Source organism: Nelusetta ayraudi, unplaced genomic scaffold (assembly GCF_046127955.1).
Source record: "Nelusetta ayraudi isolate G7.1 ecotype Tasmania unplaced genomic scaffold, CSIRO-AGI_Nayr_v1 ptg000034l, whole genome shotgun sequence".
Taxonomy (NCBI): domain Eukaryota; kingdom Metazoa; phylum Chordata; class Actinopteri; order Tetraodontiformes; family Monacanthidae; genus Nelusetta; species Nelusetta ayraudi.
Genome location: NW_027466084.1, coordinates 2,773,838 through 2,790,000, shown reverse-complemented (window position 1 = coordinate 2,790,000; position 16,163 = coordinate 2,773,838). Strand labels below are relative to the sequence as shown.

General features: G+C 46.0%; 1 protein-coding gene across 13 annotated transcripts in view; it reads left to right on the top strand.

Annotated features, from left to right (window-relative positions):
- The window catches only part of rbfox1 (RNA binding fox-1 homolog 1), a 183,334-nt gene that overhangs the window by 110,309 nt on the left and 56,862 nt on the right, over positions 1–16,163 (top strand). For all 13 annotated transcript variants that reach the window (XR_012927411.1, XR_012927412.1, XM_076032454.1 and 10 more), the window contains exon 2: positions 3,979–4,266. Coding sequence is in view for 11 of the 13 variants with exons in the window: in XM_076032454.1 (XP_075888569.1) it covers positions 3,979–4,266 (288 nt within the window). In the remaining 2 variants the exon portion in view is untranslated. The remainder of the gene's footprint in view (positions 1–3,978; positions 4,267–16,163) is intronic.

The following is a 16,163-nucleotide window of genomic DNA, read 5'->3' as shown; positions in this document are numbered from 1 at the left end:
TCCCCATCTGTGTTTGCATTTTGCTCCTCGGGACTTAATTGCCGTACTGCAGTCGTTGAATGTGCGCATGTGCGTGTGTCTGTGTGTGTGTGTGTGTGTGTGTGCCTCTGCCTTTGTGTGTGCAGGCGCGCACGGTGCTCTGCCACGTAAAGCATATTTCAGCCTTCTAAATGTGGTTCTCATTACACTGCAGAGCATTTAGCCAAGACTCACTGTCGGCATCTCTTTCCTTCTCTCTGTCTCCCACTCTGCCTTTTCCCTGCATTTGGCTGCAACCCCCATCTCTCTCTCTCTCCCTCTCTCTCTCTCTCGCCCTCTCGCTCTCTCACTCTGTGTAATGGCTGAGATATAAATGTCCCACAGGAGGAACCTCTCTCACATACACACTCGCTCACACTAACGCTGCACAGTGGAAGTATGCTTGCTTCTTTTTTTTCTTTCTCCCGTTCTTTCGGTATTTCCACTATTGAATTGCAGCCCCGGCCAAAACTCACTGAGCTCTGAGTGACTTCTTCTGTGCACTCCTTTTGAGTAAAAGCGTCATCTTTTTAAGTCTGTGCTGTGACTTTTCGTGATATCTTTCCACCCACCACTCACCCCCCACCCCCTGCCCCCTTGGCTCTGGTGTAGGCAGGGGGTCGGTGGGGGTGGTTGGGGGTAGGAGAGGTAAGAGCGGGTGGGGAAGGGTGTACGTCTGTTGTGCTAAAACTGTTGAGAGAAAACTGTGGCTGCAGGTTCCACATGTATGGAAGGAGATGAGAGCAAGGCGAGCTCAGAGGCCCCAGTGCCGTTGGTGACATCACAAGGGGCTGACTGCTGACTCATTTCTGGGGTGGAATCGCGTTACTGTTTGAGTGGGAAAACACTGGTAGACAGAATGCGGGGATATTGAAATAGGTTTTTGTTCACTGGGAGCCTTGATTGGCACTTAGTATATATGTTGTTTTTAGTTGTGGGACTTGATAAACCAAAAAAAAAAATCTAATTAATGATGTCCTTTGTAGGTGATTAATCGTGATTAATCATATTTTAATCGCATATCGATATACTTGAATCGGCAACTCTGCTTCGTTATATTCGGCAATGATGTTATTGTTAGCGCCGGTGCTCATGCTAGCTGCTACGTGTTTCGTATTCAAGGGGGTACCAGAGGCTTGAATAATGGTCATGGCTAAAGATTCATAAGGAAGTGACGTAGGTTCTAAGAAAGTCTCGAAAAAACCCCCGCTGAAGACGAACGTCAAAGAGGGTGGCTAACATTGATAGAGATAGGCAATGATTTTACCTTATGTAACATCCTTAGCCTCCAAAACTGTATTCTTGAACGGTCCGTAACTTGAATTCTGATCCTAACCGTGACTCGGACCCCAATCCTAAACCTAACCGTCACCCGAGTCCTGATCCTAAACCTAACCGTCACCCGAGCCTTGATCCTAAACCTAACCGTCACCCGAGTCCTGATCCTAAACCTAACCGTCACCCGAGTCCTGATCCTAAACCTAACCGTTGATTGATTGATTTTATTTCATTCATGCTTGCAGAGGAGCCTGGGCTACTCGGAGCCTCCATCTCTTCCGACGAGAGTTGGAAAGAGTCTACGAGACTTCGTTAGAGTCTATGTCGCTTCCTTAAGAATCTTAAACCATCTACCCGTTACCTTGAATCACTGCGGTGGAATGCTAACTCTTTGTGGCACCGCTTGCACGGGGCAGCACTCTAATCCAGGCTTCCTTCCGACTGTTTCTTAAGTGTAAATTTCCCATCCAACGAGCTTAGCGGGGCGGTGTTATCGCTGTCGTCCATCACATTTGTTGGTGGCACAGCTAGCTTGGAGCCCAACTGCTACTCTGCCTTCTGCTTGTCTGTTGTCACTCAGTGCATCACTATAATCGATATGCCAGGAACCCGATCACTGGGAAATGTTCCGTGTTGTCTAGAGTGTATTTCATTTTATTTTATTTTTTAATGCTGTGATTTTAATTAAAGTTGATATTAACACCCTAGAAGTCTCAGCACTAGTTTTTTTTTAAATATATATTTTGTGTATATGTTGCACATATATGCATGTCTTGCAGATGTTGTGCAGGTTGAAGCTTCTCTGGTGTGACTAAGGGTGAAGAGTCCTGATTTGCTCATAACCTGCAGAGTTGTTGTTGTTGTTGGGTTTTTTTTGTTTGTTTGTTTTTGTATTTTTTTTTTTAAATCAGGCGCGATCTTATTAAATCGAGCGACACCTCAGGAACTCTGCGCGGGACTTCCATCTGCCCTTTGCTTGACTGCGTGTGTTTGCTCAACCCCCCGGTGTTTCTAAACAAAGAATCTCCCCGCTACATCTTGCGGTGACGATGCCGCCGCCGCCGCCGATGATGATGATGATGATGATACGCTCATTTCCATGCTAGGCGATGAGTCACCGGCACAATCTATATTTGGTTAAAGGCGTCTCATAACAAGATCATTGGATTAGGACGGCGAGCGAGAATTATCTGCATAAACATGACATGTCACAGATGAAAGGAAGGGGAGAGGGAGAGAAGGAGAGAGAGAGGAGGGGGGGGGGGGGGGGGGGCGAGGCCTGAACTTACTTTTAGCTTTAGCGGTGAATGGGAAGGGACACAGTCGGTCCAAGTTTTCAGATGGGCTCCACAGATGTTATTAACACCTGGCTGGGAACGTATCACAGTGGGAGCCAGAAAAAAAAAACTCTCTGTATGAGGTCTTTCCTTGATGGTCGCGGTGCATTTTAATGCCCCCACATCCCTTTTTATTGTTGCCGGTGGCGCGGCTGTGAAAACACAATCGCTTTGTTTTTTTTTCTCTCTCTCTCCAGGTCACTTTATTACAACGCGGCGAGGCGGTTCGTTTGCGGGGGGAATACAAAACAGCGATGGGGAAACTCAATTTTTTTTTTCACGGGCTTGATGCGTGAGTCGCCGAGCGAGGAGATTGAGTCGGTTACCCGGAGTGTGTAGAAATCCATAGGCGCAAAAAACCAATGGGCTCCGCCCATTCCCAGAGCGGCGGGGTGATTTGTTCGTTTTGTGAGTTGGGGGGGCCGAGCCGCCGCCGCGATCCGCCGAGGGGTTCGTTTGATCGCAGCTCGGCCTCGCGGGATTCCTGCATTTCATGAGGACGCAGGCGGAATGGCAGTCGCGCAGTATAACAACACGCTGCCTGATCTCTTCTATCCAGTTATCCAGTTAGCGTGTCTCGCAGTCACGTGAATGACTCAGGGAAATGAGTTAATAGAGGAGAGGAGTCGTGACTCATGAGCTTGGTGGGCTACTGTGATCCACAGAGGGAATCCCTTTGTTCAGAGCTTCAGCTTCACAGGGAGGGAAAGGGGGGGAGCTGAGTCCAAACCCCCCCCAGGGCAACGCAGCGATTCGCTCGATTTATTTACAAAAGTGCAGAACCCGCAGGTGAAACAGCAGCCGCTCGATAGTGACATGTTGTCTGGTTTCTCCTCTGCGGTTAGCTAGCTTGTGGCTAGCTAGGCGATGGTGGTACGCTAATCGCCACTAGCTAGCTAGGTTAGCTAGATAGTGGCTAGCTAACGGCGGTGGGGACGACGGCAGTGAATGGCGAATCACGATTCAGCAGAAAGGCGATTAATAACGATTAATTCAGGACTCCCACGACACTGATGTGCACCTGAATGTTCTCGGCTGCGCCTTGAACGTGTTTTATTTTAATATGCATCTGTGTGACTGAACAGACCGGCAAAATTCGGGTCAAGCAGCCGAGCACCCAACAAGGAGGGCACTTTATGCCCAGCAAACAAATACAAAAGCTTGCCTGTTTTTTTAGAAGTATTTTGTGGAACCCTTTTTTAAGTTGACCCACATCATTAAAGTAATGAATCTTACTCATTTTTACCCAAACAAGTTTTGCTCTGAACTTCGAGCGTCACGTGCCACCAACGTTTAATCTCCACGCCAAACAAGTGACTGAAAATCTCTTCTCTCCTCCTCGCAGGGTAACCAGGACACACCGGCGCCCCCGGACCCATCCATGGCCCAAGCCTACCCATCGGCCCAGTTTGCGCCCCCTCCCCAGAACAGCATCCCCGCCGAGTTCACGGCCTCCCACCCTCATCCTCATCCGCACTCGCATCCGCACCCGCACCCGGCCACGGCCCAGGACTACAGCGCCATCCAGGCCTCGGTCACCGAACATCAACTCAACATGTACCAGTCCACACAGAGCCACAGTGAGCAGAACGCGTCAGACTCCGGCAGCCAGACAGTCACCGGCACAGCCACAGTAAGGCATCGTGGGAAGCTCATGTTTAGGCTGGCACTAGTTGAATATAGTGCCGTTTGTTTTGATTTGTTTATTCATTTATTTACTTTTTCCCTAAATCAACGTTATCTTAAAGCTCGAAATCAGAGCAGGAACTTCCAAAAATGCAAAAAAAAAAAAAATAATAATAATCATTTTGGGCTTTTTGGCATCATGTAGACATTGTTTTGTTTTGGTCGACCGTGAGTTGTGTGTGGATTTTTGAATACCGTGTTTATAATTCATACGAAACAAACGTTTATTGTTCATGCTTGAAACCTTCCGGTCCAGAGGTGGGACGTAGCAGAGTACAAATACTTTGTCACCGTACTTTTTCACGTATCCGTGCCTCGCACGAGTATTTCTATTTCTGACGACTCTTCACTTTCACTCCCTGCGTTTGTAGGGAGTACTTCTGTACTGCAATTCACTCATTACTGCAGTAGTTTCTGCTTCAAGCAGACCTATTTGAACCACGGTGTTGTGTAGTTGAACGTAAAACTGGATCATGTTTTAGAGGGAGATTATTTTAGACTACAATCAGCTTATCAACACATGTTTTGTCATATTCAATGAAAAAAAAAAAAATGTTTTTACTTTTTCCTCAGTACATATAAGAAGTATATAAGAACCTTTATTCATTTTACTTCTTGGGTAAAGGAGTTGAATTAATACTCATTATGACTTTGACCGAATCATTTTTTTTTTCTTCATACTTTTACTTAAGTACAATATGAGAACACTTTTGCCACCTGCGTTCTAATCCATGAGAAAAAAAAAACTCAGATCTAACTCTGTACATTTCCAATTATATTAGTCAACCAGGGAAAGAATCGGTGGGAAACTGAAGGACTGAAGGGATTCGTCGGGCGCCTCAAATAATGCGATTGAGAAAGCGAGGAAAACTCCGCGGCGCCTTGCTGCTTTTGGGATGGAAAGTTATTCCAGCTCCTGATAGGCAGTGGACTCGATGACACGCAGGCAAAAAGCACGGCGAACCAAAATGCAAATGCAAAAAGGGTCGAAACGGTGTGCACGGTGAAACGAGTTTGCGCCGGTTTCTTCTTTCGACTCCCAGCAAAAAAAAAAAATCTATGTGAATAGTCGCTAATGTGCGACGGTATGAAATGGAAATCCCCCCAAAACAATCATAATTGTGAACTGCTGCCCGTCGTCCACGTGACTTTGTCGGACACTTTGTTGCGCTAGTGCTGTGCGGGCCTTCTCGCGTGGACGTTTCGTCTTCTTTTCATTCAATTTCCTCAAATCTGCGAGAAAGTTATTATTTTTTTTCTCCCCAAAAGTCAGCTAATAAGCAAAATGTTTTATGGAAAGAAATAAAAAAAAATACAGAAGAACAAAATTCATGCAGCGAACGTGAAAGTCACGTGATTAAAGGTGCTTACACACTGAACGCGTTCTTCAGGCGCAGACCTGGCGTCAACGCCCTGTGACGACACCTCGGCGCATCCAATAGGAGAGCAGCCGGTTCTGAAAAAAGTGGCCCGATGCAGGGCGCCCAGAGCAGGGCGCCAGTTCGCGATAGAGCAGTATAGTGAGGAAAAACGAAGGGAAAACCTGTCTCGCAGTGTCCCGAGTGTAACATTTGACATGACACCGAGTTCTGGGACTCAAGACTAGCTTAAAAATATGTATCGGGTTGGCGACTCTGCTTGGTTTCGGCGCTAGATGCTACGTGTTTTGCATTCAGCCGGCAACGGAGGCTTGAATAACTGCGGTGGAACGAAATCTCGTTGTCCCACCGTTTGCACACAACATCCTCCCGCTTGCTACTCAGTGCTTCGCTATCAACTTAGCCGAAAACCCGTGCAAAGTACGTTCCGTGCTGTCTAGACTCTAGACGAGTGTAAAATAAAATGCGAATCAACGCGATAATGTCCCAACCCGAATGTATATGAGAACACAACAACTTTATGTTCATGTATTGTCAGGCACAGTTCGATGTAGAGAAGTTTTAACACATATTTAACAACTGGTGCCGTGCTGTGCATCTGGGCACTTTTCCCCCCTGGAGCCGGCTGCTCTCCTATTGGCCGCGCCTAGATGTCGTCACAGCGCGTTGACGCTCGATTTAAAACATTTTTAAAACGAGCGTCAAGGCGTCAAACGCCACCCTTGCGCGACGCTCTGCTCTCTTGCGCCGACGTCGCACATACACAATGAATGGCTGCGCTGACGCCCCCCCTGCGCTTGACGCGTTCAGTGTGTGTGAGCCTTAAGAGATTTAGAGCGGTGTTCCTCAAGGCCGCTGCTCTGTTCACCTCTGATTCTTCTGCTGTTACAGGTGCCGCAACCCTGTGAAATCACTGGGCTTAATAGCCTCGTTAACTTGTATAGAGTCACTTAACAGAAATCCCCACATTGTTATTTATCTATTTAATTATTTAAAGCAAATTTTCTTAAGTCGGGTTCGAATTTCCTCGTCGTTTTATGCAAACCTAACGACGCAGATTAAAGGGACTCAACTCGCATAAGCTCACGGTAGCAGCCACGCGCGTGCACCACTACTCCCAGACACACACACACACACAGACAGACTCGCATTACAAAAAAAGGGTGGAGGGACCTTGAAGGAAGTGTGTTAACTTCACTGCTCTTCAGAATAACTCTCGGTGCACGCAGGCTCTGTGAAAAATCACTCAGAAGAAAAGTTTTCAAACCTGCAGGATTGAGCCTCTCGAGGAAAAAGTGCCTTGTTTCTGCCCGAAGTGTCGGCTGGCAGCGATGAAGGTTAGTTGAATAAATGCGATTAAACGGTGGTGATGCATTTGAACATTTCAGGTAGTGGTAAAAAATGTATTAGCATGACTGAGATTTTGGTAAATTTGTGTTTGATTTGAAGTAGAAGTAAAAATTTTAAAGGTCACTCGCAGTTGGCTTCCTTCATCAGCGATGTATTAAAGGACTTAAGTGTGACAGTGGAAAGTTTAAATAGAGAAGGCTAACCTCGTCAAAATGATTCTCTTCCTTTGACTCACGGCTATCATAGTGAGCGTTGAAGTGGCCGCTATGTTACACTTTCGCAGCAGAAAATAAATTAGTCTGCTATTTACATTTCACATATTAATAATGCATTTAATTAAAGCTAAAGTCATTTCATTACCCAAAAAAAAGAAGAAAAAAAGAAAAGAAAAACAGTATCCGTCACCGGCTTTCTGGATTTATGTTGGGAATAATCAATCGGATATTTGATTGGTAGCTTGCAGGCGTATTGGAAACCACATCTTGCGAAGCACTGGAGGCGAGCCAGCGGGAAACAATAATTCTAAACATATGCCTTTTTTCCAAAGTGGCCCCTTCAAATTGGTTGATGAAGTGGCCTATACGCAGGCCCCTTAGTTTTGCAATCTTCATTAAAGTTTCGCATTTGGTAGCGTCATCGATCTGCGCGCATTAGCATCTACAGGCTTGATGAGCGAACTTGCGGGTTCTGCGACCCGCGTGTGTCTCACGTCTCATTTCTGCAGCCGCTCCACCCCGAGAGGAAGAAATAGATCAGATTTTTTTTTTTGCAGGACACACGTGGATGTGCTCGACTAGAGCGGGCCAGTGTTGCAGCTAGCCCGCGATCGCCGTGGATGCGCTTCGCTGCAGGCGCTCCGTGGGCAGCGAGCTCGTCTTCTTGCCGTTAGGCCTCGTCACCGACGAGGAGGCCGCTCCATTGATCCATCGCGTGACCTCACGTTGCCCGCGCTGCTCCGCAGGACAGTGGGGGCTTTAAATTTTCCATGCCTTTTACTCCACTCTCTGACCTTTGCACCACCTGTCTTGTGGTAGAACCCCCCCAGGTATGGGCAATGTGTGTGTGTGCGTGCACGTGCGCGCTCTCACTATTCACTCTTCTCGCTCCGTGGCCTCCAGAAGGGGCATCTACATCTGCAGGTAGAAAGATTGTGCTCCGTTGGTATTGGGTTGCTTCAATGATGTCTTCGGGCAGTGCTTGGGTGAGTTTAAAGAGACCCAGACAGCTTTCTGCTCTGGACGCGTTACTCCTTTCATTTGGCCAACCCACTGCCTTTAATTAACCCCAAAAAGTGGGAATTACTTCAGCAGGAATTCAAGCTACCCCAAATACCCCCCTAATAATGCAGAAATAGCTCAAGCTCCTATACTGTGTACATTCGTCTGCTAGGCCTTATTATTGTTGTTATTGACCATACTGTTTGTCTCACTAGCTGCGTTTCTGTTAGTTTTCCTAGAATTACGTAAAATCTAAATATCGCAATAAAAAACTGGGAATGGGAACGCCTAAATTTCGGAAAAAAACTCTCAAATATTGATCAAAAAGCTTTTTACGCTCTCATGAGGTATCGATATCGAATTAAAACGCAAAAGTGTTTTCACATTTACACATCACCAGGCGTGACGTACGTGGGTCACGTGACCAGTTCACTTCAAGTGAAAAATGGCGCGTTACGTTTGGACGGAGGAGGAGACAGATTATTTTTTTATAAGTAATCAGAAAAATATATTTAACAAGCATTCTTGACGGCGAACAAACGTAAACAAGCGATCGCAAACGTAATTCTCGTACGTCTCGTGGGCGACGAGATTTTGCGAGAATTACGGCTTTTGTGCTTCACACCATTCAATGGAAACACCTGCAAATCGCTTTTGTACTTTGTCGAAATTTTCGGAATATTACACGTATTTTGCGAAAAACTGAAATGGAAACGCAGCTACAGTCATGGTCAATCGATACAATCACCAAGTTAAAATGTATCTAATACATTACATGAAGATTAGCCAATCAAATGTCAATGGTGGTGTGTCTGCCATGACCTCAGACACCAATGCAACCACCACCCGCTTTCTGATCTATTCTGAGTTATTCGCAGTAGTAGTAGTAGTAGTAGTCCAGTAGTGTTTACCTGTAAAGTGGTCGGAACGCACGCTCTGTTTAAGGTTCGCTGTTTGCGTGTGTTCAGAGGTGAAATGCTGCAGACCCAGGAGTTGCATTGTGAGTTTCTGTTGCCTCTCTATGGTCTCCAATCAGTCTGCCCACGCTGACCTCTGACCCCTGCCATCAAAGAAGGCACTTTCCTCCAACACAGCTGCCACTCACTGGATATTCCCTTCCTTTTTGGACCGTCCTTCGTAAACCCTAGAGATGCTTGTGCCAGTGTGAGGATCCCGGTAGATCAGCAGTTCAGACTTGAGGCCCGTCCGGCGCCAAGCAACCATCTTCACCAAGTCCAAAGTCACTTCAAACCCCTTTTCTTCGTCTTCCTCATTCTCACTTTGAACTTCGGCAAGTCATATTCGCTGCCTCTACGTGACTAAATTTTGTGAGTTGAGAGTCTTGGGATCACAGTCGTGTGATTGGCCGATCGGCCACTGGCATGAAAAAAGCGCGTTTAGATTTTACCTAATAAAGGGGCCCGAGAAATGATGCAAAGTTTATGTGTTCCTTTGCCTGCTGGCCTCCCAAAGCTTTAAATTCCATCGGCCCGTTTCTTCTGTTTACGCGAGAACCACCGACCTCAAGGACAAAGAAGAAAGAAATCTTTCTGATCGCTCACAGGCCCAACTCAAAATTTAAAAGCCACTAAGTCATGGTTTGTATCGTCCACTTCCATGCTTAATGGATCAATTAGTTCTGATGAGCTACTTCATTGCATAAAGGGACCATCAAACATGATGATCTCTTGATCTCGTCGCCCGGCCTGAGCTTATACTAGTGCTTCTAATGCCATGGCCAAAGAGCTTTGATACTTTTTCTTAAGTTCCAGATGACGTAGTGGGTAAAGAAAAGCACCATCCGTTTGCGATGTCCTTGCTCGAGCGCAAAACACCAACGCGGTGCGCAAGCGAAGCGAGCGACGATCGAGTCAGAGGTGAAATATGCAGAGCAGTCATACATCATTAAACATACCTAACTGCAACAAGGTCAACATTCCAAGAAGATTTGAAGGATAACTCTTGTTTTACATTTTCCATTTACATAAACCTTGAGCTGCTTAATATAAACAAACCCCTAACCCATCTGTTACCTTCAAGCCCGCCGCGCCAGGGGAGTCCGCACCACGCTGAATTTAATTTGACTAACTCAAGAGTTGGCTCCGATGCGGAGCCCGGGCTGGAACTGCGGCAAGTGTGTCAGTGCCGTCGGCGCCGTAAGCGTGTCAAGGGTGCTCGCGTAATTACCTCCCCCCACCAGAGGACGGCGACAGGAGTTCAAACGCTGCGCCTTTGCGAAATTCAAGGTGTTTAAAGAAGGCGGCAAGCAAAGCTCGGGTTAACTGGTTGTTTGCTATTTAAAAAAAAATAAATAAATAAAAACCTCTGCTGAAACTTTTGAAGTTTCAGAAGATTCACGTCATCGCCTTTCAGACAAATAAGCTCTTTCCTTTATCTCGCCTTTTTTAATTTGACTTGCTTTGCCGTCGTTCCTTTTTTCCTGGGGAATTTTAATGGCAAATGTGTTTTTTTTTGTTTTTTTTGAAGCCAGCATACAGCGCTAACAAGTCTGGGCAGCCAGTTCGTAGCCTCCAGGCATAACCTAGGGCAAGAAGAAGTCACTTCACAACTCACTCATTAGGCTCATTGATATGGGCGCACAGTTATGACTAAAGGCAACTCGGATGAAAATATCAAAACTTGAATCGCGTCCTCTCTTTGCTCTCAGCACTGGTCATTGGATGCTTGGATCGTCTGGTACAAAGAAATGTGACAAAGCGAAAGGACCTTTTTATGGAGTGTGTGAAGGTGACACGTGGCGTCTGGGTAGTTTAAAATGCCAGTTGAAACAAACCTCGGGAACCCATCTTTTAGCTCTGCTGCTTGTTTTTTTTTTTCCATGTTCCGTCTCCTAGTTGCCCCAACTTCAAATGCTACGGTTGAATCGTCAGGTTGCCTGCAACCAGTCTAGCCGTTTCCTCTTATTTGCCTCATTCGCTTCATTAAATTCTAGAGTAGCAATTGAAGTCTGAAGTTGAAATTACCCAGACTGAGGCTTTGCAGATGGTCTCAGTGGTCCTACTTTATCCTCCATTGTATTTTAATTTTTTTTATCTTGGATAATTAATGCACCAAAAAAAAAAATCACGGTGCTAAAATAATAATATTGTATCACATTTTATTTCACACTCTAGACGACACAGAATGTTTCCCAGTTGACAAGTGTGGCCTGCGGGTCATAGCGTCGCACCGAGTGACGTCAAGCGGAAGGCGGAGTGGCGGTTGGACAAACAAGTTAGCTATGCTAGCAACTAGCGCGATGGAGAACAACGATAACGCCGCGTTGCTAAGCTCAGTGGATGAGAGATCCCCATGGATGGAGGCCTGGATGGGAGCGCTGTTCTGTGCAAACGGTGCCACAAAGAGTTCGCATTCCACTGCAGTTATTCCAGCCTCCGGTTAGCACCGAAACGCGAAACACTGTAGCAGCTAGTATTAGCGCCACAACTAATAATAACATCAGAGCACCTTATACAACCGAGCAGAGTCGCCAACTCAAATATAGAAATGCAATTAAGATCCAATTAAGTACAAGTAATTGATTACAAAGGCCATCGTTAATTAGATTTCTTTGGAAAATAGCACGTTTTGGCTCCTTCCAGCCTCTGAAAGGAGACATTAGCTTCGTTCACATGGACACGAATAATTGGAATAAAGGCCCAATCAGATCCACAACGCTTCATGTCAACACGTCAGTCAGGAGATTCTGATCCGATGCGGCCCATTCGGAAAGACATTCCATTCCAAAAGAGCGAGGGTGGTTTATGCCGATCGTTATTCCGAATGGCGTCCATGTACACAGCCATTCAGATCCTGGGAGGGAAGCAAAACTGGTCAACAACACAGGCGGAGGCACAGCTTCTTCTTCTACTAATATTTCCGGAAAAATTAGCCAATCCCACGCGTTCGCTCGAATGATTCTGATTAAACGCCCGGTGCACGTACACGCACGTCATGATCAGATCATTTTATTTAGCGTCCATGCAGACAGTGGATTTGGATTTTTACGATCAAGCAAGCTTTAGATTGGATTGGAAAATCTGCGCGCGTAAACATAGCTATTGGTTCACATGATGTGCGAAAACAAATTCATTGTTTCTTTAGCAGTGAATGAAAGAGCGGCAGATTCAGTGGGCGAAACAAAAAACCCCGGCTGGCTGAACTGGAGAGCGGTGGAAGCGCGGTTCCACGAAATTCAGATTTTAAGGACGCGCCGTGAAAGCCAAGAGTGAGAAGTAAAGGCACGTTTTGGTTTGAAAGCGTTAGTTGGAAACCAACTGGTACAGTGAATTTGACACAGCACTCAGTGCCTAAAAAAAGAATCAGTTTAATGAGCTGATGCTTTTTCATCAGCTGTCTCCCATTCAATTTTGTCATGAGCCAAATTTATCTAGCAAAAAAAAATCGAGATGAGTGGGTTAAATCAAGCGAGGTCACCTTAAGTTAAACATTAAAAGAAAAGTGTCTTGACTGCTCAGGGACCTTCGCGGCTTCCCTCGTTAGGAATTTCCACCGTTTCCACAACCTGTTTTCGGAGCCGAGAGTGCGGCGGCGCTGATGGTTTAAATGCTGCAACCCCCATTAAGCCATCCTGCCAGTGGAAAGAATGAGAGGGAAAAAGGCACTTTGGCAGCGAGAAGTCAGCACTCTGTTCTGTACATCTGGAAGTCTCATCACACACACCCCCCCCCCCCACGTCATCAAACTCCTCCCCGGCTGCTGTCTCTTTTCTCTGCGCTTTCAGCCCAAGTTCTGCTCCCCCGTCTGGGGCTTTGGGGGGTTCTCTCTCTCAGTCCTGCGTGCTTCAGCTCGTCACCCCAACTGTGAATCTTATCCCCGGCGACGGCAACAGTAACGGAGGATTATGACGGCGGCTTTTGCATTTGCTGATTTTACTGTAGCCTAACTTATTTTTGGGTTGGGCGCCGCTTGCTTTCATTCACTCGCACCTGCGTGGTTGAAATAATAATGCTGGCAACAGCGGGGAAAAAATAAATGTCAGCATCTGGAGCGAAGTGTGACTTGTAAAATCTCATCGTCATCTTCGTATTTCCATTTAGTTTTAAGGTTTTAAGGTGAGCATTAGCAAAGACGGTCGTGGCCGCACAGCTACCGCTAGCCGCCTGGCTGACTGCTACAAAGCAGGCGTCTAAAATCATTCAAATGAGATATTAGAAATCTCTCCCAGGCAGAGGCAGCAGCACCTTTAAGTCTCGGCGGTGGGGGGTGGGGGGAAAGAAAAAAAAAGGATTAAATGCAACAACTAGCTCGAGCAAAGTGAATGCCCTTTTGTTCAGTCCCGTTCTATTCCAGTTGTGATCACTCTCCCTCTTCACCTTTCTGTGCTTCTCTCAAAGCAAGATTCATTTTATTTTGTAGGGTCTGCTTGCGCCGGAATACTTTAACCTTTTTGAATTTTGCATAAGGCGGAGGCAGAATGCCATTGCCTTGGCTTATTTGCATGTTCCCTTGACAAGACGGAGAGGGGGGGGGGGGAGAGAACTCAGGTAGTAGGGGCGTTTTCAAGTGCGAGCAATTGCCTTGGTACTGAATGCGCATTGTATGCGTTATCATCCCCAGTTTGTAAAAAATGCAAGTTCAGTGTACACAACTAGGAGCTGCCAGTGACAAATAAAATTCTTTTTTTTCTTTTTTCTTTTTCATGTAGCCCCAAAAACAGCATTCACACAAACTGAATAGACCGCTCCAGCCCTTCCTTTTTGCTATTTTGCTATTTTGGCACCTGACAGTGGAAAGTTCTTACTGAAATATCCTCAGCGTGGCCAGCTGGGTGAGAGGTAACCGAAAAGTTTGACTGTGTCATGGAATTTCATCGACCTCACCTTGCCGGGACTGTTTGCAGAAGCCTTTTCGAAATGCTTTTCAGCATTTTTTTGTTTGTTTGTTTGTTTTTTGTTGCACAAGCAGACCATAATAACTATTCTCCAAATAATATACATCTGTACTTTTTTTCAATAATGTGCTGAACTAAGTAGGATTATCGTAGCGACATTAATTACTGATCGGTGGCAGATCCCCTCTGCACTATACCCTTCAGAATTTGAATTGTTAGCATTGAAATTTTCAATGACTTTTTTTCAGTGACTTAAAAAAAAAACAGATTTCTTCAATGCGTCATTTCGTTTCTTTTGACTCTAATGTGCCCATTTGTAGTCTCCTGTTCCGTCAGGTCATGCGATCCAGTACTGTGCGACCTACCCCAGCAATCACAAGCCTGGCTGCGAAACGAATGGCACGCATAACCCAAATCAAATGCAAACACATTAATACCTCGGTAGTGCATCGTAAGAAAACAAAACAAACGCACCTCGGCCGCCGTGGCTGCCCAGAACCGACAGAAGGAGTCAACCTGATATCGGAGGATGCACTTCAGAAATTGTATAAACCCGCAGCCTGATGGACTAATGTGTGTGACGTCTTAAAGCCGGAGGGCCGTAATGGCCGTCGCTCGTCCACTCTCTGTAATGTGAGCGTAAGTGCTGCGTGTGCATCCTGGAAGAATGACCTCATCCGGGGCTGGAGTGTGTTTTGCGGAGCCGCGTCAGCCTCCCTCTTTTTTTTTTTTTCCTCCCGCCCCCTCACTGTGAGCCCCGCAGCCCGCGAGAGGAACACAGACGGCAAGGAAAATGGATTTCCGCAAAGTTGCCACCAAAGGCCCATTATTATTAATGAATAAAATGCATATTTTCATCTCGACACACACTGAGCTGCCTTTGTTTGGGAACAATATCGGTGACAAAGTGCGAGGAGGAATGTAATGAGAAAGTCATTTCACTAGCGCAGAAACTCCCATGACAAATGCGCTCCTGCTCCTGTAAGAAATTCCCCCCCCGCCTTGAGAAACTTTGTGTAGAGCCGAGCAAAAAAAAAAAAAAAAAGGTGTCTGCGCCAACGTGATCTGTGTGTTTTTCTGCGGTAGGAGGAGGAGGTGCGATGAAGAAGCAGCAGTTTTCAACATACTGTTTTACGTTGAACAGCCAAAACATTCGTCTACGCAGCTAATATATACGCTCAACATCCACTTTGTGAGGGACACCTTTCACACTGTTATGTCGATGCTGAGAAAAGCGGATTAGTGATACACTGTATGCGTGGCAAAGACGACTTGCTCAGGTTCGAAATGAGCATCAGCATGCGGAAGAAATGGATTTCAAGCCACTTCCAACGTGTTGAACGTGGTTGTCGGTGCCGCGGCAACTTTGTAGTAACACCTAGAATGTCTAATCAGCCAATCACATCGCTGCAACTTGGTGCGTTAAGGCACGTAGAGGTCATGTAGAGACATATTAATATATACATAGAGAAACTATTTGCAGAAGCTCAAAGTGAGCATCGATATGGAGACGTAAAAAGGCTTTTTGCAACTTTGAACTTGGTGCCACTCAGAAAAAAAACTCGAACTTGGTTATCTGAGTGTGTCACAAACAGCTGATCCACTGCGATTTTCACACCTTTTCAAAATCGTCTCCTGGGTTTACAGAGAACGGTCCCGGAATGATAAAATACCCAGTGAGTGGCAGCTGTGTGGAGGAAAAGGCCTCGTTGTGTCAGAGGTCAGAGGTCAGAATGGGCAAACTGGTAGGAGATCATAGAAAGGCAACACCTGTGAACAAAGAACTGGCATGGTGTGGCCAAGCAAGCGGATGGTGACTGTATCTACGCCTGAAGAACAACATTTTTAAGTAGCATTTTGTACTTTGTTTGTGTTATGCCTGTGGTGAACACTTGCTTTTCCCTCAGTTATTAACTAGAATAAGATGAAGGTGAATGCAGGAATAAACAATTAAAATGTAAAAGTTAACACTCTTTCTGTGTCCTTATTACGACTCTGGCGAAAAGAGACTGCATTCAGTCAGCCAAGTCGGTCACCACTGAGG